The 26746-nt window shown below is 42.7% G+C and overlaps 1 protein-coding gene across 3 annotated transcripts in view; it reads left to right on the top strand.

Moving 5' to 3' along the window:
- LOC124039925 (eukaryotic translation initiation factor 3 subunit C) overlaps positions 1-26746 on the top strand; it is a 36652-nt gene that overhangs the window by 8821 nt on the left and 1085 nt on the right. The window contains exons 5-25 of one of the 3 annotated variants that reach the window (XM_046356485.1): positions 619-744; positions 5505-5565; positions 6347-6465; positions 6713-6840; positions 7146-7308; positions 7691-7794; positions 8131-8272; positions 11382-11510; positions 11835-11928; positions 12296-12483; positions 14632-14856; positions 16005-16196; positions 16716-16887; positions 20077-20236; positions 20530-20595; positions 21417-21504; positions 21658-21823; positions 23373-23417; positions 25453-25497; positions 25695-25742; positions 26354-26392. In XM_046356485.1, the coding sequence (XP_046212441.1) occupies positions 619-744; positions 5505-5565; positions 6347-6465; positions 6713-6840; positions 7146-7308; positions 7691-7794; positions 8131-8272; positions 11382-11510; positions 11835-11928; positions 12296-12483; positions 14632-14856; positions 16005-16196; positions 16716-16887; positions 20077-20236; positions 20530-20595; positions 21417-21504; positions 21658-21823; positions 23373-23417; positions 25453-25497; positions 25695-25742; positions 26354-26392 (2500 nt within the window). The remainder of the gene's footprint in view (positions 1-618; positions 745-5504; positions 5566-6346; positions 6466-6712; positions 6841-7145; positions 7309-7690; positions 7795-8130; positions 8273-11381; positions 11511-11834; positions 11929-12295; positions 12484-14631; positions 14857-16004; positions 16197-16715; positions 16888-20076; positions 20237-20529; positions 20596-21416; positions 21505-21657; positions 21824-23372; positions 23418-25452; positions 25498-25694; positions 25743-26353; positions 26393-26746) is intronic. The other 2 variants (XM_046356486.1, XM_046356487.1) reach the window with 2 other exon arrangements.

Here is a 26746-nt window from a genome sequence, read left to right on the forward strand (position 1 = left end):
TAATGATGGTCATTATGGCCAAACAGTTCTATTTTTGTTTCATTAGATAGTCAGAACACATCGTCAAATACATTAGTAAATGTGTTAACATCATGACAACACCATTTACTTTTTTGTTGTTGTTGCTTGCCAGCCATTATTGCGGACTAGCCTCGATCACGGTTTCCCAAACTTCTTCATGGGGCCCCACCATGGATGCGCATTATGGTTTTTGCTCTAGCACTGCACAGCTCATTCAAACAACCAACTCCTCAAGATTTGTTTATTTTAATCCATTGTGTAGTGCTCGTAGGAACAAACTAAATGTGATATGTATTTGTTCTGGCTTGTAATTGGTTTGCACATTGACCCTTGTGTTGCCAAGTTAAAATGTTGTATTTGTATGAAAAACCATCTAAAGATCAATTGTTACTAACACATTTTACAAACATTTCAGAGAGAACCTTGTAGTCCCAAGGTCTTGATCTATTGATGTGAGGTTTTCCAAACTATGAAAATGAAAAAATATACGCAGACGTTATCGATAAAGAAAACATGAAGTAATGACCGGAACGCTGTGATTTATGAAGACACACTCTTAACACTATCCCTAAAGACATGTTTCATGTTTCCCTACAGCTTTGGGAGGACAAAGAAGGCAAGAAGAAGATGAACAAGAACAACGCCAAAGCCCTCAGCACCCTGCGGCAGAAGATCCGCAAGTACAACCGGGATTACGAGACGGAAATCACCAGCTATAAGGAGGTGAGGCTTTTCACTACAACACAGAATGGTAGATTCTTAAGACACTGTTTAAAAAATAAAAAATAAAAATATAACACTTACCAATAAGGAACGCACATATGATCTCCATTGAAGAATCTAGATATTCATTATGTCACCTTTTTTTTGAACATTCAGTGCCTTTAGAAAGTATTCACACCTTGATTTCTTCCATAATGTGTTCCGGGAGAATTGTCATAAACTACACTAATTAGCATAGCGCAACAGTCAAAAAAATATTACTAGAAAATATTCATATTCATGTAATCACAAGTGAAATATAGTGAAACACAGCTTAGCCTTTTGTTAATCACCCTGTCATCTCAGATTTTGAAATGATGCTTTACAGCCAAAGCAAGACAAGAGTTTGTAAGTTTATCGATAGCATTGTGTCCAGCTAGCAGCAGGAAGCTTGGTCACGAAAATCAGAAAAGCAATCAAATGAACCGTTTACCTTTGATCTTCGGATGTTTTCACTCACGAGACTCCCAGTTAAACAGCAAATGTTCCTTTTGTTCCATAAAGATTAAATTGAGGTTTTGTCACTGGCCTGTACACAATACCTCATAATATCAGTTTTTTTAAATGTTTCAAATTAATGAAAAGCGATAATGTCTTGTCATGAATGCAACAACATTCTAGTACATTTATAAACTGGATTGTGTTTCGGAATTCAGTTTTTCGGAATTTTTTTCATCTTTGTTGCTTACAGCTGATTAGAGTTAAACAAAATGCATGGTTGGTGGTTCAAATGAATCAAATGTCGTTTAGCGATTAAGTGGATCGGTTGTAGAAAGGTAAATCGAAGAATTGTTGTGATAGTCCGTACTTCGCATGGTTAAAAACAGACGTTGGGCTGTAGGCTGTTGTTCTGACGGCGACCCATTTGAAATCAATGCAGCAGCCCACCTTCGATCATGGGCATGTAGTCTAGACTACGACTGGGAAAATGGAGGAATTCAAGAGAATACACAGTGCATTTGGAAAGTATTTTTCCACATTTTGTTATGTTACAGCCTTGTTCCAAAATTGACCTAAATCTACACACAATACCCCATAACAGAAAAGCAGAAACAGGTTTTTCAATATTTTTGCAAATGCATTAAAAATAAACAGAAATATCACATTTACATAAGTATTCAGATGCTTTGCTCTACTTGGTTTAAGCACTTTTGGCAGCGTTTACAGCCTGGGGACTTCTTGGTTATGACTCTACAAGCTTAGCACACATGTATTTGGGGCGTTTCTCCCATTCCTTTCTGCAGATCCCATCAAGCACTGTCAGGTTGGATGGAGAGCATTGCTGCACAGCTATTTTCAGGTCTTTCCAGACATGTTCGATTGGGTTCAAGTCTTGGCTCTGCCAGGCCCACTCAAGGACTTTCAGAGACTTGTCCCGAAGCCCTCCTGCGTTGTCTTGGCTGTGTGCATACGGTGATTGTCATGTTAGGTCAACCTACGCCCCAGTCTGAGGTCCTGAGTGCTCTGGAGCACGTTTTCATCAAGGATCTCTCTGTACTTTGCTCCGTTCATCTTTGCCTCAGACCTTCATTATGGATCCCCATTAGCTGCTGTTATTATTTTCTTTACCTTTATTTAACCAGGTAGGTCAGTTGAGAACAAGTTCTCATTTAAAACTGTGACGTGGCCAAGATAAAGCGCGACAACAGTTACACAAACGTACAGTCAATAACACAACAGAAAAGTCTGTATACAGTGTGTGCAAATGAGGGCAATAAATAGGCCAATGGTGGCAAAGTAATTACCATTTAGCAATTTACACGAGTGATAGATGTGCAGATGATGTGCAAGTAGAAATACTGGTGTGCAAATGAGCAGAAAAACAAATATGGGGATGAGGTAGGTAGGTGGTTGGCTGGATGGGCTATTTACAGATGGGCTGTATACAGCTGAGGCAATCGGTAAGCTGCTCTGACAGCTGATGCTTAAAGTTAGTGAGGGAGATACGTCTCCAACTGATTTTAGCAATTCATTCCAGTTATTGGCAGCAGAGAACTGGAAGGAAAGGCGACCAAAGGAGGAATTGGCTTTGGAGTGGCGAGTGAGATATACATGCTGGAGCGCGTGCTACGGGTGGGTGTTGCTATGGTGACCAGTAAGCTGACATAAGCAACGGTGGGTTTGGTGACGAATATGTAGCGCGTACCAGCCAACGAGACCATACAGGTCGCAGTGGTGAGTAGTATTTGGGGCTTTGGTGACAAAACGGATGGCACTGTGATAGACTGCATCCAATTTGCTGAGTAGAGTGTTGGAGGCTAGTTTGTAAATGACGTCGCCGAAGTCTAGGATCGGTAGGATAGTCAGTTTTACGGGGTAAGTTTGGTAAGGAGGCTTTGTTGTAAAATAGGAAGCCAATTCTAGATGTAACATTAGATTGGAGATGCTTCATGTGAGTCCATATTGTCTAGCCCAGCTGATTTGTAGGGATACAGATTTTGCAGCTTTTTCAGAACATCAGCTGTCTGGATTTGGGTGAAGGAGATGCGGGGGGGGGGTTGGGCCAGTTGCTGCGGGGGGTGCAGAGATGTTGGCTGGGGGTGCAGAGATGTTGGCTGGGGATGGGGTAGCCAGGGGGTGTTTTTGTGCTGGTCAAGGGCATTCAAGTCTTGAGTGAACCAAGGGCTATATCTGTTCTTCAAAAAAAGAAAGGTGCATGCTTATTTTACATAGTGAGGAAAGCACTTTTAAAGAATAGCCAGGCATCCTCTACAGACGGGATGAGGTCAATATCCTTCCAGGATACCCGGGCCAGGTTGATTAGAAAGGCCTGCTCGCAGAAGTGTTTTAGGGAGCGTTTGACAATGATGAGGGGTGGTGGTTTGACCGCAGACTCATAACGGACGCCAGGCAGTGATCGCTGAGATCCTGGTTGAAAACATTTGGTCAGGATTGTGCTTATGGATTTGGGGTTGTATCTGGTGCTTTGATCATTTGTGAGATTGAGGGCATCTATCTTAGGTTTTTGGACGGCCGGGTTGTTAAGCATATCCCAATTGAGGTCACCTAGCAGTACGTACTCTGATAGATGGGGGGGCAATAAATTCACATATGGTGTCCCAAGGGACAGCTGGGAGCTCTATAACAAGCAGCAATAGTGAGGGACTTATTTCTGGAGAAATGGATTTTTAAAAGTAGATGCTCAAACTGTGGGCATAGCCTGCAGAGTTGTCATACTTTCCAGGTCTATCTCTGCAGTAGATTGCAGTTCTTCCTCCTTTAGCAGTTCTGTCTTGACTGAAAATGTTGTAATTGGGGATGGACATTTCAGAATTTTTGGTGGCTTTCCTAAGCCAGGATTCAGACACGGCAAGGACGTCAGGGTTGGCGGTGTGCTAAATCAGTGAATAAAGCAAACTTAGGGAGGAGGCTTCTTATGTTAAGAAGGTAGAAACTAGGGCCTGTAGAACCTGCCTTGTTGATAGTGCTGTCTAGAAGGTAGAGCAGCGCCTTATTATGGACATACTTCTCCCCATCCTAGATACTGTTGTATCAATGTTTTGACCATGAACGTTTACAATCCAGGGTTACTTCCAGCAGTTTAGTCACCGCAACTTGCTCAATGTCCACATTGTTTATTACAAGATTGAGTTGATGTTTTAGGGTTTTGTGAATGATTTGTCCCAAATACAATGCTTTTAGTTTTAGAAATATTTAGGACTAACTTATTCCTTGCCACCCACTCTGAAATCAACTGCAGCTCTTTGAGAGTTGCAGTCATTTCAGTCGCTGTAGTAGCTGACATCTATAGTGTTGAGTCATCTGCGTACATACACTCTGGCTTTACTGAACGCCAGTGGCATGTCATTAGTAAAGATTAATGGGCCTAGACCGCTGCCCTGGATAATTGTTGATTCTACCTGGATTGTTTTTGAGAGGCTTCCATTGAAAAACACCCTCTGTATTCTGTTAGTTACTTGTCTATCTTTTTCCACAATATATCAGGGGGTGCCTTTTCTCCCAGTCCCTACCATTGAAAAACATCACAGCATGCTGCTTCCACCACCATGCTTCACCTTCGGGATGGTGCCTGTTTTTCTCCAGACTTTGCATTCAGGCCAAAGAGTTCAATCTTGGTTTCATCAGACCAGAGAATCTCTTGTTTCTCATGGTCTGAGAATCTTTAGGTGCCTTTTGGCAAACTCTTAAGTGGGCTGTCATGTGCCTTTTTACTGAGGATTGACTTCTGTCTGGCTACTCTACCATAAAGGCCTGATTGGTGGAGGGCTGCGGAGATTGTTATTCTTCTGGATTCCAAGTTGTTGGATGCTCAATGGAAACCAGCATCGTAGGGTCTGAATACTTATGTAATTGAGGTATTTAAAACAAAAACAAAAATGAATGCATTTGAAAACATTCCTAAACTGTTATCGCTTCGTCATTATGGGGTATTGTGAGTAGATGAGGAAACTATTTAATTAATTTTAGAATAAAGCCATAATGTAACAAAATGTGGGAAAAGTCCTGAATTACTTTCCTTGAATGCACTGTAGTTGAATGGCTTTTCATGACAATTATGCTGGCATACACTCCGCAGTCTTAAGTAATTCCTGCACGCATAAATGCAATCCAACACCGCCCTTGTGATTTCAACTTAATATAATGAACCTTTCTCAAGATACTCAGATTCAGGATGAGGCCGCTTAGTTCCTACTAATGGCCCGTTCCTACTAATGGCCCGTTGACATAACGGCAATCTTACTTTTCTCCCTCTCATTCAGAACCCAATGGCGTCAGCGGATGAGGAGGAGGAGGAGGAGGAGAAGTATGATGTCGACTCAGGTGAGTTTCTTACCACACCTTTTCATTACACCTCGAGCCTACAGTAAATACTAGTAATGGAAGACTTGAGTCTGCTTTTGTTAAAGCCAGAACCGACCGACATGGGACTGCCTCCTGTTTCGGTATAATGAGGCAGCTTGATGTACTAGTACACCCCCTGGACAGGACACAAATCTATTGCAAGGCCCTAAGGCGTCGACATGCTTATGTTCGACTAGGCGAACTGAATAAGTGTGCTTACAGACTCCCTTAACACTTTCTCTTGACAGACAAGAAAAAAGCTGCCATAGTACTTTGTCCATTTTAGAGAAGTTGTAGCCAGTATACATTTCCTCAAAGAGAACTCGTCTCATTTAATTGACGTTTTTTCTGAGATCTAGGTCGCTCAATTTTACATCCAACTGAGATGTTTGTTGCAGTATTTCTCAATGAAATCAATGTGCATTAAAATGAGTAGTCTCTCATTGAATGACAACGCCTTTACTGAAGACTCCCTACTGTTGACCAATCACTGACGAAGGGGCGTGAACTTGGGCTACCGACTTAAACCCTTACCGATATCCAAAACAAACGTCACAAAATGTTGTCATAATATATGCACAAGCGCTTCCGAACTGAACTACTTTACCCCCAATCATTTCCTTAATGCTGAGTGACAAGCAGAGAGGCATTGGGCCCCTTTTTAGAGTGGTATGATTTGACTTTCCAATCGCAGTGCACCATTTATACATGGATTCTGTTTTAAGTGCTGTTGTCTCTGTAATCACCTTGGTGTCTGTAGGGTCGTCGTCAGATAGCGACGAAGTGCCGGGGGTTGCCAAGAGCTTCCTGAAGAAGAAACCTGCTGCCGAGGTGGCAGCGCCTCTGCCGGACGCCAGCAAGTTCCTGAAGGCAGCGGCGGTAAGAGGATGATGGCCGCAGTGGCTCTATTGCAGTGTGCAGTTATTGGCAAGCACACTCTCTTGAATTTTTAAAAAAAAAATTTAATGAGTGACATTTCTCTGTTTTGGCTGAGGGGCTGCCTAATCATAAAGCACTATCATTCTCCCTACCAAGCCCTCTCCCGCTGACAGTCCATCTTTATTGTCCACCATCACTTTCATCTAACTTGTATGTGTGTAATGACTGTGTACATTGTCTTCAACAGGACAAGGAGGCTTCCAGCAGCAGTGATGAGGATGACGAAGACTGGGACTCGGACACCGCGGAAAGCGGCACTGGTAGTGAAGACGAAGAGAGCAAGAATGCCTCCATGGCCCAAATCTTCCTGAAGAAGTCGGTCCCTTTCCTATTCTTTTTACTACATCATCCTTTGTACCTCACGCATTAGACTCAATCCACAATCACTCTGTCCCATCACTGCCTGTGTAACTGAACATTGCTCTACTTCTAAACATCCTGCCTCTTTTTTTCATTCAGTAGCTCTCTATGTAAAACTATGCTCTAGAGTAGGGGTCAGCAACAGATGGTATGCGGGCCATATTCTAGTTGCCTACCCCTGCTCTAGAGACTCTTGTCTCTGACAAGTTTTAGACACTGTCTGACTAATGTATTTACAACACCCCATTCTGTCTCGCCAGGCCTGGTAGTGAGGCAGAGCGACACACCAGCGAGAAGAAAAAGGAGGATAGGAAGAAGAGACACAGGCGGAAGGAGCGGCTGGAGGAAGAAGCCGAGGAAGAGGCCCAAGAGGAGGGTGAAGGCGAATGGGAGAAGGTGAAGGGAGGAGTGCCCCTTGTCAAGGTGGGTGATCAAGTCGTGACAATACAGAGTATCCTCACTACACTTATCTGTATATATGGTTTGTATTCATTAGGCACCAAATGTAAGAGAACTGATAGAAACGGAGAGCAACCACTTGGACTTTACCAACAAGAAATGTTCATTTTAATTTTCCATTGCAAAATGTTGTAATGCATTTTCTGTTGCATGCCCAAATGAACACGACCCAATGGTCCCATAGACTTGGGCCCAGAGACATAACGCTTCTGAGTAGAAGTGCTGCTAATCTAGGATCAAATCTATAGATTGTAATGCACCTGATCCTAGATTAGCATTCCTCCAAGACTCTTTTATACAGACCCAAACCTGCCAGAGGATGTGTGCTAATTGCTTCTCCCGACAGGGGAATCTTAAGATGTTTGCCAAGGGAACAGAGATCAACACAACAGTTGTGGTAAAGAAACTCAATGAGATTCTGCAGGCCCGTGGAAAGAAGGGAACAGACAGGTACTAATCATTTGACCTCATTTACATATGCTCTGTCCCAAAATTAGCCCCTAGTCACTTCTCGTTGGCCTTTTGTTGATCTGAAATCCAGGCTGATGGCAACAATATGGTATCGGTTCTTCCTGTCTAGACAACGTTTTAGCCTTTCACTGATATAGCACTTTGTCTACAAGGGGACACCCCGTAGGGTTTTGGGGTTTCGTTTGAGACCAGACAAAAAATGAAGAAGCCCAAGCCGATATGACACCAACGCCCGAAAAGACCCAAAACTAACCTAACGCTGTTCTTACACCCCCTGTTTCTGTCTACCACCACGTCTACTTCTGCTCTGTTCAGAGCTGCCCAGATTGAACTTCTCCACGCTCTGGCCAACATCTCCAACGAGAACAACCTGGGCGAGGGCATCCTGGTCAAGATCAAGTTTAACATCATCGCCTCACTGTACGACTACAACCCCAACCTGGCCGCCTTCATGAAGGTCAGATCCACTGCTGTTAAATGATCATTTGTGAAATGCTTAATTGTTAAATGACTAATTGCCAAGTGCTAAAACCTTCCTGTTTTTAGTACCACCCATCTGCCTCCATGGATGTGTGGCTATGCTAACGGGACAAAGACTTTCCGTTTTCTTATGGGGTTGAGCCTGAGTGACCTTAATTCCGCCACCTCTGTGAAAGGATTGCTCATTTGGAGAGAGGGAAAAAAACGGAGAATCCTGCAATGGCTATTCTATCCCCAATAGTAGTTGGGGGTTAAAAGGGTACAACTTGAACTTATTGGACAAGTTCAAGTTGTACTTTGCCCATTTTTAGAAATGTCTTCTCAGAATTGCAATTTATTGTGCGTTGCGAAAGTATTCACCTCCTTGGCATTTTTCCTATTTTGTTGCATTTCAACCTGTGATTGAAATGGATTTTTACTTCGATTTCATGTAATGGACATACACAAAATTGTCCGAATTGGTGAAGTGAAACAATAACTTTTTATATGTAACCATCACGGAAAAGTGATGGTTGCATATATATTCACCCCCTTTACTATGAATCTCCTAAATAAGATCTGGTGCAACCAATTACCTTCAGTCACAATTAGTTAAAGTCCACCTGTGTGCAATCTGTCACATGATCATTTATCATCATTTAAGTCATTTAGCAGACGCTCTTATCCAGAGCGACTTACAAATTGGTGCATTCACCTGATCTCAGTGTGTATATATACACCTGTTCTGAAAGGCCCCTGAGTCTGCAACACCACTAGGGGGCGGCACTATGAATATCAAGGAGCTCTCCAAACAGGTCAGGGATGAAGTTCTGGAGAAGTACAGATCACAGTTGAGTTTTTTAAAATATCAGAAACTTTGAATATCCCACGGAGCACCATTTAAATCCATTATTAAAAAATGGAAAGAATATGGCACCAAAACAAACCTGCCAAGAGAGGGCAGCCCACCACAAGTCACGGACCAGGCAAGGGTGGCATTAATCAGGCAACAAAGAGACCAAAGATGACCCTGAAGTTAGCTGCAAAGCTCCACAGCAGAGATTAGAGTATCTGTCCATAGGACCACTAAGTCGTACACTAAACAGAGCTGGGCTTTACGGAAGAGTGGCCAGAAAAAAATAAGCAAACGTGTTTGGTTTTTGTCAAAAGGCATGTGGAAGACTCCCCAAACCTATGGATGCAGGTGCTCTGCTCAGGAGAGACTAATATTCAGCTTTTTGGCCATCAAGGAAACGCTATGTCTGGCGTAAACTCAACACCTTATCACCCCGAGAACACCATCCCCATAGTGAAGCATGGTGGTGGCAGTGTCATGCTGTGGGGAAGTTTTTCCATCGACTGGGAAACTGGTCAGAATTGAAGGAATGATGGATGGCGTTAATTACAATAAATTATTGAGGGGGAAACCTGTGTGTTTTTGAGACTGGGACAGAGGTTTACCTTCCAGCAGGACAATGACCTTAACGTCTTGTGTCGAGCCATGCCGGATCCAGTAGCGTAATCATAGCCTCAAGCTCAATACCATAACGCAACGTTAACTATTCATGAAAATCGCAAATGAAATGAAATTAAAATGCTAGCTCTCAAGCTTAGCCTTTTGTTAACAACACTGTCATCTCAGATTTTAAAAAATATGCTTCTCTACCATAGCAAACTAGCATTAGCATTTAGCGTTAGCTTTAGCTGGCAACATTTTCACAAAAACCAGCAAAAACATTCAATAAATCATTTACCTTTGATGAACTTCGGGTGTTTTCAATGAGGAGACTCTCAGTTAGATAGAAAATGTTCAGTTTTTCCTGAAAGATTTTTTGTGCAGGAGAAATCGGTCCGTTTGAGTCACGTTTGGCTACCAAAAAAAATAAAATTCAGTTATCCAAACGCCAAACTTTTTTCCAAATTAACTCCATAATATCGACTGAAACATGGCAAACGTTGTTTAGAACCAATCCTCAAGGTGTTTTTCACATATCTCTTCAATGATGTATCGTTCCTGGAAGTATGAGTCTCCTTCTGTATCGCATGGTACAAGGATTGCCACTGGGAATTACGCACCGATTTAGACAAAGGACACCGGACGGCCCCCTGGCAAATGTAGTCTCTTATGGCCAATCTTCCAATGATATGCCTACAAATACGTCACAATGCTGCAGACATCTTGGACGAACGGCAGAGCGCATAAGCTCGTTCACAGCATATTCACAGCCATATAAGGAGACGTTAGTAGAACAGACCGTCAAAAATTCTGATCATTTCCTGTTTGAAGTTTCATCTTGGTTTCGCCTGTAAGATCAGTTCTGGGGCACTCACAGATGATATCTTTGCAGTTTTGAAAACGTCAGTGATTTCTTTCCAACGCTGGCAATTAATTATATGCATAGTCGAGCATCTTTTCGTGACAAAATATTGCGCTTAAAACGGGCACGTTTTTTTTATCCTATAATGAAATAGTGCCCCCATAGCTTCAAGAGGTTAAGCATACTGCTAAAGCAACACTCGAGTGGTTTAAGGGGGAAAGATTTAAATGTCTTGGAATGGCCTAGTCAAAGCCTAGACTTCAATCCAATTGAGAATCTGTGGTATGACTTAGATTGCTTTAAGTCAGCGGAACCCATCCAACTTGAAGGAGCTGGAGCAGTTTTGCCTTGAAGAATGGGCAAAATCCCAGTGCCAAGTTTAGAGACTTGCAGCTGTAATTGCTGTGAATGTAGCTCTACAAAGTATTTACTTTGGCGGGTGAATAGTTATGCACTCTAGAGTTGTCTTGTTTGTTTCTCACAAAAATATTTTGCATCTTCAAAGTGGTAGACATGTTATGTAAAGCAAATGATACAAACCCCCCAAAAATCCATTTGAATTCCAGGTTATAATGCAACAAAATAGGAAAAATGCCAGGGGGGGGTGAATACTTTCGCAAGCCACTGTATTCACTAATTACATTTACAAGGAATTTGTCCTGGCAAAATAGTGCTGACAGCCATAAACTCCCTTGTACAGCCCGGATTCTCCTGTATTTGTCCCTGACCCAATTCCAGCTAATATTCTCCTCATCCCCTTTACCTGTTCCTGCACAACCCCTCTCCCAGGCTGACATGTGGAAGACGTGTCTGGACTGCATTGACGAACTGCTGGACATCCTCTTTAACAACAACAACATATTTATCGGCGAGAACATCGCAGAGGACAGCGAGAACCTGGCCATAACCGACTCTCAGGTAATTCTCAAACTCTTAGTGAATGATTGGTTGATTACATTTCTTAGAGAATTATTGATTGGTTGGTTACATTTATTTGAACTAATCCAAACAAGAAGTTCCCTCACAGGAAAATAAAGCTCTAATATAATTTTAACATAAATAAATATGTACACAATCAAGACCAAGCAGTATGTACATTAGATAAACCTTTCAAGTATAACAAGCTTTTTATTACTTTTGGCAAGGATAGGCAGGCATGGCAAGAATGACAATACACTCCACGTGATAGGCTACAGTTTTTAAGTAGATTGTACAACTAAAGTCAGTTTCTATCTTCCTCAGCCATTCAGGGTGCGCGGCTGCATTCTGACCTTGGTGGAGAGGATGGATGAGGAATTCACCAAGATCATGCAGAACACTGACCCCCACTCTCAAGGTGAGGCCCATTTTGGATCCACATTCCCCTTTTCACATTATAGAGGTCACTTGTGCGTTTGTCAAAGACAAACTAAATTGATACTCAATCACTATTGACACGTATGAAGTAAAATTATTGATAGAGTAGACTGCAATACAATTCCTATGGAAACCTGTACACCACAAATTATTAGGATCACTTTTTTTTTTAACCTATAAACCCCCATACCCATAAGTTTCCTTACCACTGCAGTTTGAGCTGATATTTCACACTCACTCGCAATCATGATTTACATTTACATTTAAGTCATTTAGCAGACGCTCTTATCCAGAGCGACTTACAAATTGGTGCATGATCATTCAATCACTCACTCGATCTCCCCCAGAGTATGTGGACAACCTGAAGGACGAGGGGCGTGTGTGCGGCATCATCGACCGTCTGCTGGGCTACCTGGAGACCAAGGGCAGCACGGAGGAGGTGTGCCGTGTCTACCTACGCCGCATCATGCACACCTACTATAAGTTTGACTACAAGGCTCACCGCCGCGCACTGGGCCTCCAGGGAGAGACCAAGGTAAGGGAATGGACAGAGACCCCAACATAGACATAGAATGTCAGGAGTACATTAAATATGGCAGCCGGTCCACACATCCTAGAACTCTAATGGTAATGTCTGTTTTAGTAATTCTATTTCTATGGACCCTAAGGCTGCATCTCAATTGTTTAAAATTACTTCCTCATCTCTTTCTCGTTTGAAATTTCAGGATAGGAGATGTCAGCAATATGGCAGATACTCACTAGGAATTTGTTCAGAACGTATCTTTTGGGGTTAGAGGTCGACCAAATATGATTTTTCAATTACAATTACGATTGGAGGACCAAAAAAAAAAGCTGATACCGAATAATCGTCCGATTTCTTTTTAAATATATTTGTATATACATTTGTAATAATGACAATTTGTCTGTTAACAATACTGAATTACAACACTTGAACTTAATATAATACAGAAATAAAATCAATTTAATCTCAAACAAATAATGAAACGTGTTCAATTTGGTTAAAATAATGCAAAAACCAAGTGTTGGAGAAGAACGTAAAAGTTCCATATGTGCCATGTAAAACAAAAAGCTAACGTTTAAGTTCCTTGCTCAGAACTTGAGAACATGTTGGTGGTTGCTTTTAACATGAGTCTTCAATAGTCCCGGGTAAGAAGTTTTATGACGCGTTGACTATTTCTCTATACCATTTGTATTTCATATACCTTTGTCTATTGGATGTTCTCATAGGCGCTTTAGTATTGCCAGCCTAATCTTGGGAGTTGATAGGCCTGAAGTCATAAACAGCGCTGTGCTTCAAGCATTGCTAAAAGCTGTTTGCAAATGCAGTAAAGTGCTGTTTGAATGAATGCTTACAAGCCTGCTGCAGTCTACCACTGCTCTGACTGCTCTATCAAATCATAGACTTAATTATAATATAAACACACAAATACGAGCCTTTTAGTTTCCAGATTTGACCATAATATTGACCTATCATTTCTAAAACAAAACATTTATTTCATTGAAATATGGCACCGTTATGTATTTTATAGAACGGGTGGCAACCCTAAGTGTAAATATTGATGTTACATTGAAGGTAGTGCGATGTCAAATAAAATGTTATTAGTCACATGCTGGATTGCAGGGAGCTTGGCCCCAGTGATGTACTGGGCCGTACGCACTACCCTGATTAGAAATTTGGTCAAACTTTTCCTGCATTAAAGTCCCCGGCTACTAGGCTACGCCGCCTCTGGGTGAGCTTTTTCCTGTTTGCTTATGGCTGAATGCAGCTAATTCAATGCTGTCTTAGTGCCAGCCTCTGACTGCGGTGGTATGTAAACAGATGTGAAAAATACATAACTCTCTAGGGAGGTAGTGTGGTCTACATTTTATCATGAGGAATAGCTTGAGACTTCCTTAGATATCGTGCACCAGCTGTTATTTACAAAAATACATAGACTGACGCCCCTGGTCTTACCAGGCGCCGCTGTTCTATCCTGCCGGTGCATCGTATAACCAGCCAGTATGTTGATATTGTCGTCGTTCAGCCACGACTCCGTGAAGCATAAGATGTTTGTTTTTACTGGTAGTTTAATCTTCGCCATAACTCATAAAAATTGTTGTCCAGAGATTGCACATTTGCTAGCAGAATGGAAGGAAGTGGGGTTTTTTCGGTCACCTACGAATTCTCAGAAGGCAGCCTGCGCTCCGGCCCCTTTTTCTTCACTCAATTCACGGGGATCTGGGCCTGTTCCTGAAAAAGCAGTATATTGTACGCGTCAGACTCGTTAACCTAGTAATATCATCAACAATGTGTAGTTAACTAGTGATCATGTGAAAGTTTTTTATAAGTTTACTGCTAGCTAGCAGCTTACCTTGCAGCCACAAATCATTTTTGATGCTGCACTCGCGTAACAGGTGGTCAGCCTGCCACAGTCTCCTCGTGGATTGCAATGTAATTGGCATCCAAAAAGGCATATTACCTATTTTGGTGTGTAATTGAAATTGGCCATAATTAATCGGCTGACCTCGGAGGGCCCACTAAATAGTCAATGGAATGCTTTTCATGACTACGAAGTGTTGTATACAAAATAATTATTATCCATGAGCTAATGTCCTAACCCAACCTTGTACTCAACCCCCCTTGAGTTATCACTCTATCCCTCTCCACCTTTCTCCTCCCTAGTCTGAGCAGGATGCGGAGGAGAGCGAGGGTGAGGACAGCGCCTTCATCATGGACCGCCTGTGCAAGTTCATCTACGCCAAGGACCGCACGGACCGCATCCGCACGTGTGCCATCCTGTGCCACATTTACCACCACGCGCTACACTCGCGTTGGTACCAGGCCCGTGACCTGATGCTCATGAGCCACCTGCAGGATAATATTCAGCACGCCGACCCACCCGTACAGGTATGAACACGTGAGTGTGGGGGCACACCACACCGGCACCCAGGATGTCAAGCTGTTCACGCAATTCATTTACTTAAATATTGGATGTTAGTATGTCAAAAATATGTACGTTTTATCATTGGAATGTGCTACAAAACGCTTATTCACCATCTAAGGAAGTGGAAATTCAACTCATTATCTATATCTAGATCACTAAATATAATAAACTACTTGTTAGATTAATTACAACTAACAGTAGATTTAATGTCCTAAACTTTGCCATGTACGACCCAATGATATCTATATAGGCCTATGCAATCATCAGAAATGGCCGATACGCGCTTTGCCCGATCCGAATCTCAAAGATTTATTTATTTACCAGTTTATTTGTTCTAAAAACGGTGCTAAAACACTATAGTTGAAAATAAACAAACACATGTAATAACTACATAAAGCTGAGACAACAGTTGCTTTCAAAACCGTTCTTTCTCGCGATTGAATTTTGAAATGTTGCGCAATCGGAACACATTTTCTTTCAATTCAATTCAAGGGCTTTATTGGCATGGGAAACATGTGTTAACATTGCCAAAGCAAGTGAGGTAGACAACATACAAAGTGAATATATAAAGTGAAAAACAACAAAAATTAACAGTAAACATTACACATACAGAAGTTTAAAAACAGTAAAGACATTACAAATGTCATTGTATATGTGTATGTATGTATATATACACACACACACACACACACACACACACACAATGTACAAATAGTTAAAGGACACAAGATAAAATGAATAAGCATAAATATGGGTTGTATTTACAATGTACAATCTTTCTCCGTCTACTCGAAGTTCTCCTGGGGAGGGAGTGAGTCGCTCCTGCCAGCGAAACAGGGGCAGGGCAGACACTTTAATTGCAGGGATCAGGATACGCCTGCTTGACCAAATCAAGCTTTTATCCTCCCCAAAAACAAAGTCTTGTAAAGTGATCAACTAGAATTTGCAGCTTGTACCGATGTGACCAAGAAAACATTGAACTTGCACAACCAAGTCGGTCTCAAAAGTCGACTAAATTTTTGCACTCTGGGGCCCTGCACATAAACTGTGTACGTACACCCACCCACACAGACTGATAGACCTCTGTGTGTAACCATGTCTCCCCCTCCAGATCCTGTACAACAGGACCATGGTGCAGCTGGGGATCTGTGCCTTCCGCCAGGGCATGATCAAGGACGCCCACAATGCCCTGCTGGACATCCAGTCGAGTGGCCGCGCCAAGGAACTGCTGGGCCAGGGCCTGCTCATGAGGAACATGCAGGAGAGGAATGCAGAACAGGAGAAGATCGAGAAGAGGCGACAGGTAAGCTACGGCTAGGCTAGGCTAAGCTTAACTCAGCTGAAGAAACCACGGGTAGACTAAGGCTAGGATAGGTTGAAGCCAGCAAGCAGAACGGTAGAATATTGTAAATACATTACAGGAAGCCTAGGCTGGTCAAATGCAGAACAGAAGAGACGAGCGGTAGGCTAGGCTAAACCCAGCAGAACAGTTGACAGGTAGGCTACGCTAAACCAAGTCAAGCAAAAGACAACGCAGGTATGCTAGGCAAGGATAAACTCAGCCGAGCAGGAAACGATTGGTCTACCAGTAGTCTCGTACCACTTTCGGCTAAACAGACAGGTAGGCTAGGCTAAGTATGTGGGCTAAGTAAAACCCGACCGCGTAGGTTCCCAGCTGTAAAGCCTTTGTCTGGAAAGATTAAATAAAGATTTTCAGGATGATATACTGGAGCCTGTTTTTACTATTTTACAGTATTACACTGATATACTACACTGACTGGGGTTGGTTTACAACGTGACGTTGTTGTCCATCTTGTTCCAGGTGCCCTTCCACATGCACATCAACCTGGAGCTGCTGGAGTGCGTGTACCTGGTGTCTGCCATGCTGCTGGAGATCCCCTACATGGCAGCCCATGAGTTCGATGCCCGCCGCAGGATGATCAGCAAGCAGTTCCACCACCAGCTGAGGGTGGGTGAGAGGCAGCCCCTTCTCGGTACGTACAGTAGACTGTGGTGACGAAGCAGGGTTGTGTTCATTAGACACCAAATGGAAGAAAACAGACAAATGGATAGGGACTACCTGGACTTTTCCAAAAAGACTCTCATTTTGGTTTTGGAGTGTTTTCCGTTGCGTGCCGTAATGAACACCGCCGAGTTTAGGACCATAGGGTGGGTTGGGGACAAGTAACTCATGCCTCAAAGACACAGGACTTAAGATGGGCAAAAAAGGCTGTTTTATTCTGATTGGCCTCAAATATCCAGTAATCCTGAGATTTTTTGAGATGTTGTGATGACCGTATTACCGCCACAGGCATTCATGACCGCAGTTACATTTCACATGACCGTTGAGTCACGGTGATCTCCTCTTATGCACTCTGGACATGTGTAATCCCCAATTCGGTAACGACCTGGTACCCGGTGCTCTATTGTCCCTTTAACTTCTTATGACTGCCATCCCGTTAACGGGATGATTGTCATCAACAACCGCTGAATTGCGTAGCACCACATTCAAATAATATTACTAAAAATATTTATATTCATGAAATCACAAGTGCAATATAGCAAAACACAGCTTACCCTTTTGTTAATCCACCTGTTGTGTCAGATTTTGAAAATATGCTTTACAGCGAAAGCAATCCAATCGTTTTAAGTTTATCGATCGCTCTACAAAACATTAAGCATCAAGTTGCTTGGTCACGAAAATCAGAAAAGCAATCAAATGAATCGCTTACCTTTGATCTTCAGATGTTTTCATTCACGAGACTCCCAGTTACACAATAAATGTTCCTTTTTTTCCATAAAGATTATTTTTATATCCAAAATACCTGTTTGGTGCTCTTGTTTTCAGAAATCCACAGGAAAGAGCAATCACGCAGACAAATTCCAAATAGTTTCCGTAATGTTCACAGAAACATGTCAAACGGTTTTATAATCAATCCTCAGGTTGTTTTTAAAATATATAATCGCTAATATATTAACCGCAACTGTCTTTTTCAGTCGGAGATGGAAAGGCAATGGCTGCCCAAACTCTGTTGCGCCAAGCAAAACGCTGCTGGCACCCGGCCAAGGACGCGATGTTATCTTTCTCAATCATTTTTCAAAATAAAAGCCTGAATCTATGTCTAAAGACTGACACCTTGAGGAAGCGATAGGGAAAGGAATCTGGTTGATGGAGTTTTCAAAATAGAAGCCACTTCCAATGCTAATAATAAGATGCATATTTTAGCAACTGAGACTGGGCAACTTATTCATCCAAGCTACTAAATACTGCCCCCCAGCCATAAGAAGTTAACCACACTGACATCAATGTAAATGCAATGGAAAGTCACATCAAACACTTACCAAAACGTTTTGATGCTTTTAAAACTAACCGTCAAGCTACATTTTTTGACCTCGCTGTGATAACCAATTTTGAAGGGAAGTTCGACCGGTTGAAACTGAGTGGATAACATGGTCATTGTGGATGTTTCAAAACCTAACACAGTGAAATGAACAGCGCTTTCTAAGGGACATTTAAAGGTTGAATGTAGAACTCTCATATGCATATCAGCGCTTATGCATTGGCCTGTATGAGCCAAAGCCCCCCCCACCCCAAAAAAACTAATTAAAAAGATTGTGCCGTTATGCAACACACAGATAACCTACCGCATATTACGCACTGCAGACTGATTTAAGATGTATTTCGTACATAATTGGTCTAGCCCAGTGGCCGCCAACCTTCTTTTTAACCCAAGATCACTTTCTGAGTTAAAATGCAGGCCGGGATGGCCTCCCGAGTGGTGCCTGCATTGAAGGTCCACCTCAACGTCCCTCCGCTCTCCCTTTTCTCCGCTGACACTGACCAGAGGGACACCGTCTTTCAGCTGATGGTGAAACCAGAGTTGCATTATTTCTGCCTCATGCACAAGTTCATGTTACTCCTAAGAAACCCAAAAAGTGAAATATTCTGCAATATTATAATGATCAAGCCACTAATAATAACGCAAGCCTATCGATACTGTCCTACTTCCTTCACATTCAGTCAGTGCTGGTTGTAGTGCGAAGAAGGAAGAACGGGCATTTTTTTGGCTTAGAAAAGTGTTGACAGTACTGAGTAAGAACTTAAACATGATCTCATAAACAGCTCTTTGATGTATTTGTTGAGTGTCTAGTCATGGTTTTGGAATCTCGCAGTATCAACTTTGATGTAGCTTTATTTTACGCCTGCTATGTTACTGCAGACCCGGTAATCTGGGCCATCCGATTGGCCAGTGGTAGGCCTATAGTGCACTTGATTTGCTCTCCGGGTCCGCCAGTAAGGCAGAGTTTGTATCTTCAGATGCATGAAGTGGTTAAAAATCTGAACATTTTGCCCAACTGGCACGCGGGGCAGCTGAATCTGGTGCACCTACGGATGACATGTGTGAGCATAACCTTTATTTGCACAATTCATAGCTAATTTAGCCAAATAACTCAATCTGACGTATAGATCCTCAAATGATCACTTTTACGCTCAACATGGGCCTTCATATGCACACTCGCTCCGGACTAGGAAAAATACATGTTGTATTTTATTCCGCTATGTTCAATTATATTATTCTAACTATTAAAGCATAACTATACATTAACAGATTTCACAACATGCTGTGTGCCCTAAGGCCCCTACTCCACCAATACCACATATCTACAGTACTAAGTCCATGTGTATGTATAGTGTGTGTATGCATGTGTCTGTGCCAATGTTTGTTGTTTCAGTCCCCGCTGTTCCATAGGGTGTTTTAAAATCTCATTTTACTGCTTGCTTCAGTTACTTGATGTGGAATAGAGTTCTATGTTTTACTGCATTGACATGCCCAGGAATTAAATGAGTTAATACACCAATAAGAAAGTGTTCTAAAACCTCTCTGCCAATGACTAGTTTTTGGTTTTCCCCTCCCCACTCAGACCACTCTCGCTGACAATTCTTGCTTGAAATTGCTATTTTTCTAAGCTTTTGTTCTCCATCTTTTTTGACCATTGTAATAGAAACAGAATCTCAGTGAGGTATTTAATGGTTAACCAGAAATTATTTGATATTGAGATAAAAACGGGCTGCATTAACTTAAAGGTCTAAGATTGTATTGGTACTTGTCCTTATTAGCTGTACAGACACAACAATGGACACAGACACTAAACAAATCCGTCCCTTTCCGTGTATCCTCCAGGACCCCCAGAGAGCATGCGCGAGCACGTGGTGGCGGCCAGCAAGTCCATGAAGATGGGTGACTGGCGCACCTGCCACTCGTTCATCATCAACGAGAAGATGAACAGCAAGGTGTGGGATCTGTTTCCTGAGACCCAGTGTGTACGAGAGATGCTCGTCCGGTGAGTTTTCTGAAATACGGTTTGCATCAACACCCCTCTTGTTCAACTCTCCCTTGTTTGATCAGAGGTCAGTATCAACCAAATGCGGCCTGGAATGGTTTAATAGAATTAATTCAATCAATATCTTCAAATGGCTAATTAAACACTACCTTTTTAGTAGCTTTCTTTAGAAGAAATAAGTTTTACACTATTACTCACAGTAACTGGTTATTTCATGACTGAACGAACGTTTCGGCAGCCCGTCCTTCAGAGGTAACATTCCTGTAACGTTTCCTGGTGTTTTGTGGTTGCAGGAAGATCCAGGAGGAGTCTCTGAGGACGTACCTGTTCACCTACAGCAGCGTTTATGACTCCATCAGGTAATAACTTTTCAAATGGTCAGAGGTGGTTTCCCAGTTACGGATTACACCTAGTCTAACCCTAGTCTAGTCTAACCCTAACCCCACATTTTAGTGGAGATTCTTAATTACTGTAGCCTGGTCCCCAACTGTTTGATGTATTGCTGACAGCAATGACCATGGAGATTACTATAGACGTAGTGTTTACAAATGTAGCCAGCCTTCCAAAATCCCATCTCTTTCACTTGACTTAAGTCAGGCCAACGTCACATTTCACACAGTGATTTAGGGCTGTAATCTAGCTCACTACGGTAAAACAGCCCATTCCTCATCAGACAGTCACTGTTCCATGTGCGCCCCACACACGCCTGTTCTGCCCCTCTACCAGAAAGGAGTATCAGAGAAGGTCTTTCTATTGCCTTCACTTACCCTCTCCCCAGTCTTTCAACATTCTTTCCTCATGATTTGTCTAGTTGCATTCGATTTCGTGCTATAGCCCAACTGTCGTTTTTAGAAGCGTTTTTGTATAAAACTATTTTAATTTCCGGGGGGGCAGCAACAGGGTTGATTTAGCATTGTCCATCACAATACATAACCACAATAGGACAATGGTTGACATCACCGTTTAACAATCTCCTTCGGAGTAGTCATGCTTAGGTTACTTCCCCAGGCTTTCACACTGTGAGTAGCCTGGGATTCAAAGGCTACCATTGGTTATACAGCACAAAATGGGACCAGGCTACATCTACTGTGCCTCATCATATAATTGTCTTACCTGGTTAAAGAATGGATAAATAAAATTCAGACATTTCTCCCCCCCCCCTCTCCTCTTTGTTTCTCAGTATGGAGACACTGAATGAAATGTTTGAGCTGGAGCTGCCCACAGTTCACAGCATCATCAGCAAGATGATCATCAATGAGGAGCTCATGGTAAAACCCGCGGCATCAATGGTCTCAAAGGGCTGTGTGTAGATCGTACAGCCCCACAGATTTAATGAAGCTAGATGATATGATGTATGAAGGTGTAACATGTCTGTGTCTGAATGGCTTTCTCCTGTGTGTATCATGTCTCCCCTCACACAGGCGTCCCTGGACCAGCCCACCCAGACTGTGGTGATGCATCGCACAGAGCCCACCTCCCTGCAAAACATGGCCCTGCAGCTGGCTGAGAAGCTGGGCGGCCTGGTCGAGAACAATGAGCGCATCTTTGACCTCAAGCAGGGCGTCTATGGTGGCTACTTCAACAGAGGTTAGTGGGGCTGCCCCATAGAATACATGCAGACCTGCCAAACTGCACGCGTTTTGCAAATCATCCACACATTTTGAGGCCAATGTACACTGGTATGAAAAACTACCTCAACTAGAAGCCTATTTTTGCATATTTTATCACGTTTTTGACTCAACCATCTGAAGTTGAAGCCAATCAGAGGACTTGGCCAATCAGAGGACTTGGGCATCTCCAACCCGCCCCTGTAGTCGTAGTAGTTTCCTCTCAAGCTTGGATGGTAGCACTCCACTTCGTCTGATACCACTGTGTTAAGGGGGGAAAAGGGTAGGACAAATACATGTTCCAAAATTGTATGTGTTAGTCAAGCACACATCCACTATTTCGTAGTTGGCTCACAGATACTAGCAGACTGGTGATTGTTACACGGTCACAGATACTGGCAGACTGGTGATTGTTACACGGTCACAGATACCGGCAGACTGGTGATTGTTACACGGTCACAGATACCGGCAGACTGGTGATTGTTACACTGTCACAGATACCGGCAGACTGGTGATTGTTACACTGTCACAGATACCGGCAGACTGGTGATTGTTACACGGTCACAGATACCGGCAGACTGGTGATTGTTACACGGTCACAGATACCGGCAGACTGGTGATTGTTACACGGTCACAGATACCGGCAGACTGGTGATTGTTACACGGTCACAGATACCGGCAGACTGGTGATTGTTACACGGTCACAGATACCGGCAGACTGGTGATTGTTACACGGTCACAGATACCGGCAGACTGGTGATTGTTACACGGTCACAGATACCGGCAGACTGGTGATTGTTACACGGTCACAGATACCGGCAGACTGGTGATTGTTACACGGTCACAGATACCGGCAGACTGGTGATTGTTACACGGTCACAGATACCGGCAGACTGGTGATTGTTACACGGTCACAGATACCGGCAGACTGGTGATTGTTACACGGTCACAGATACCGGCAGACTGGTGATTGTTACACGGTCACAGATACCGGCAGACTGGTGATTGTTACACGGTCACAGATACCGGCAGACTGGTGATTGTTACACGGTCACAGATACCGGCAGACTGGTGATTGTTACACGGTCACAGATACCGGCAGACTGGTGATTGTTACACGGTCACAGATACCGGCAGACTGGTGATTGTTACACGGTCACAGATACCGGCAGACTGGTGATTGTTACACGGTCACAGATACCGGCAGACTGGTGATTGTTACACGGTCACAGATACCGGCAGACTGGTGATTGTTACACGGTCACAGATACCGGCAGACTGGTGATTGTTACACGGTCACAGATACCGGCAGACTGGTGATTGTTACACGGTCACAGATACCGGCAGACTGGTGATTGTTACACGGTCACAGATACCGGCAGACTGGTGATTGTTACACGGTCACAGATACCGGCAGACTGGTGATTGTTACACGGTCACAGATACCGGCAGACTGGTGATTGTTACACGGTCACAGATACCGGCAGACTGGTGATTTGTTGGGTCCTGTATGTGTGTGTCTGTTACAGATCAGAAAGGTGGCTACCAGCAGAAGCAGGGTGGTTACAACAGAGGTAAGTGCCAATCTTGAACAAACAGGGCGTCTGCCGTAGACCCTTAGGGAGTGTTTCCGTACCACTGACCACAATATTATCCTTAGCCAACCTGCACGTTTCTTACAGTAGATGCATCGCAGGAAGCCGCTGTCCTGAATGTTTAAATGATCCCCCCCATATTGAAAGTTAATTATAATGCATGATTTATTGAATAAGTTAAGATGTTTGAGTGTGTCGCCTATTTCACAGTACTGGGCACGGCCAAGCTGTATTGCGATGGCCAGGTTACACATCCACTATAAATCCTGGAACGGTGCTGGAGAGAATGTGAAAATAAAATATTAAGCTAGTACAATACAAGTATGGCTGGCACGATAGTGTGAAAGACATTGGTGTGCATGTGCGCCTGGAGGCATGTTTTGTGTGAACAATAAAATATACCTACAGTGCATTCAGAAAGCATTTAGACCCCCTCCCCTTTTCCATATTTTGTTACATTACAGCCTTATTCTAAAATTGATTCAATATTTGTCTCCCCTCGTCAATTTACACACTAGAACTCCATAATGACCAAGCGAACAACAGTTTTTTTTTATATATTTGCATATGTTCAAATAATAAACAGAAATACCATATTTCTGTAAGTATTCAGACCCTTTGCTGTGAGCCGCGAAGTTCAGTATCCTTTCCATTCTTTTCCATTGATCATCCTTGATGTTTTTACATCTTGATTGGAGTCCATCTGGTGGTAAATTCAATAGATCGGACATGATCCAGGCTGTATCACATCCGGCTGTGATTGGAGGTCCCATAGGGAGGCGCACAATTGGCCCAGCGTAGTCCAGGTTTGGCCGGGGTAGGCAGTCATTGTAAATAAGAATTTGTTCTTAATGGAACAGTTAAATATAGGTTCAATAAATAACAATACAAATTTGGAAAGGCACACACCTGTCTAAGGTCCCACAGAACACCAAGACAGGATTATGTCACGGCACAGATCTGGAGAAGGGTACTAAAACATTTCTGCAGCATTGAAGAACACAGTGGCCTCCATCATTCTTAAAGGAAGACTTTTGGAACCACCCAGACTCTTCCTAGAGCTGGCAGCCCGACTGCCCAGCCAAACTGAGCAATCAGGGGAGAAGGGCCTTGGTCAGGGAGGTGGTCAAGAACGCGTTGGTCACTTGACAGAGCTCCAGAGTTCTCCTGTGGCGATAGGAGAACCTTCCAGAAGGACACCCATCTCTGCAGCACTCCACCAATCAGGCCATTATGGTAGAGTAGCCAGACAGAAGCCACTCCTCAGTAAAAGGCACATGACAGGCCGCTTGGAGTTTGCCAAAATGCACCTAAAGTCTCTCAGACCATGAGAAACAATAATGTTCTGTTTCTGATGAAACCAAGATTGAACTCTTTGGCCTGAATGCCAAGCGTCACGTCTAGAGGATACCTGGCCCCGTCCCTATGGTGAAGCATGGTGGTGGCAGTATCATGCTGTGGCAGGGACTGGGAGATCCTTGACGGAAACTTGTTCAGCGCCTCAGACTGGGGTGAAGCACACTGCCAAGACAACGCAGGAGTGGCTTCGGGACAAGTCTGTCCTTGAGTGGACTGAGCCTGCACTTGAACCCGATCGACCATCTCTGGAGAGACCTGAAAATAGCTGTGCCTGACAGAGCTTGAGGATCTGCAGAAAGGAATGGGAGAAACTCTCCAAATACAGGTGTGCCAAGCTTGTTGTGTCATAACCAAGACTCAAGGCTGTAATCACCGCCAAAGGGGCTTCAGCAAAGTACGGAGTAAAGGGTCTGAATACTTATCTAAATATATTTCAGTTTCTGCATTGTCATTATGATATTGTGTGTAGATTAAAATAAAATAAATCATTTTAAAATAAGGCTGTAGTGTAACTCTGGGAAAAGTCTAAGGGGTCTGAATACTTTTAAGGCACTGTATATTTTGTATGATTATTTTTTTATTGTTTGTCTACGCCCACGCTCATTGCATGCCACAGCTGTGTGTTTTCTAAACTGTTTTCACTGTACGGTTTCAGACCAGAGAGGCAGTTACCAACAGAAGCAAGGCGGTTACAACCGAGGTGTTTGAAATAACTGATTGAAATGCATGATTGTCGGAATATTATGAGAGCGACTGTGTATTTGTCTTATTTCAGTGTATTTGTGAGTGAGAAACAAATAGTATATGTACGTAGTCAAATGTTGTTGTTTTTATCCCCTTTGTGTGTGTATGCCCAAGACGTGTCACAGCTGTGTCTAAACTGTTGTGTGTTTTCAGATGGTCAGAGAGGCGGCTACCAACCGAAGCAGGGAGGTTACAACAGAGGTGCTTATGTCCCAATTTATACCTCCATTCTTTTCTAATGGAAGTCTTTTTAAAAAAGGGGGGGGGGGGGAATCCTGCTATTTTTAAAGTCCCTATCAGTGAGCTGCAGTCCCCTCTATGAATGATCAGACATCAGGATTTGACACCAGGTGGCGGCAACAACTATCTTTTTAACGTCTACATTTTAAAGTGTAATATTTCCATGTATACCATCACAATAATATGCATTGGTTGTCTTTAGGCAGTTCTTCAGAAACATTAGGGTGCCATTATTATTATAAGTTAACATTTCTAACAACACAATGTATTCATTACTGTACTGTTTTTTTTGTGTTTAATACATTTCAGTTTTGGATTACTTTCACTAGAACTATGAAACATGTAATTGAACCAAATAACGGCTTCTCGCCATGAGATTATTATATATATATATATATTTTACCTAAACCCGCATGCAAGGTCTAGTGACAAACACCTAAAGAACACAAATGTATAGACATTATAAAGGAAAATATCTGTACTTCTAAAAGTGCACAAGTAAGTTGTGAATGATATTGGCCTCATTGAATTGTGGATTCGCTCGTGTGCTTACAGTTTCTGGTTGGTTTCAGATGGCGGCGGTTACCAACAGAGGGGCGGTTACAACCGAGGTGCTTATCAACCATTTTATACCACCTTTATTTTCTTATCACTTTCTTCTGTTTATTCTAAAAGCCACCTTCATTCAGTAAGCAGCTCTCCCCTTTTTCTCTCATTCCGCTATGCCCGAGCCTTGGCACTATTACCAGTAGTCTAGAACCAATGGGATTTCATGCCTATAGAATAAAAATGTCAAAATCAACCATTTTTAAGTGTACTAATTCCATTTAATTATATACCATAGTATAAAAAAAACAATGCATTGGCTATGTTTAGGTAAGTCTAAAGAAACTTTAGGTAGGTCTAAAAAAATGTATTTTATTTGTGGATTGCATGAGCTGAGTTAACATCTATTTGAACCCAGT

Source organism: Oncorhynchus gorbuscha, linkage group LG07 (genome assembly GCF_021184085.1).
Source record: "Oncorhynchus gorbuscha isolate QuinsamMale2020 ecotype Even-year linkage group LG07, OgorEven_v1.0, whole genome shotgun sequence".
Classification (NCBI taxonomy): Eukaryota; Metazoa; Chordata; class Actinopteri; order Salmoniformes; family Salmonidae; genus Oncorhynchus; species Oncorhynchus gorbuscha.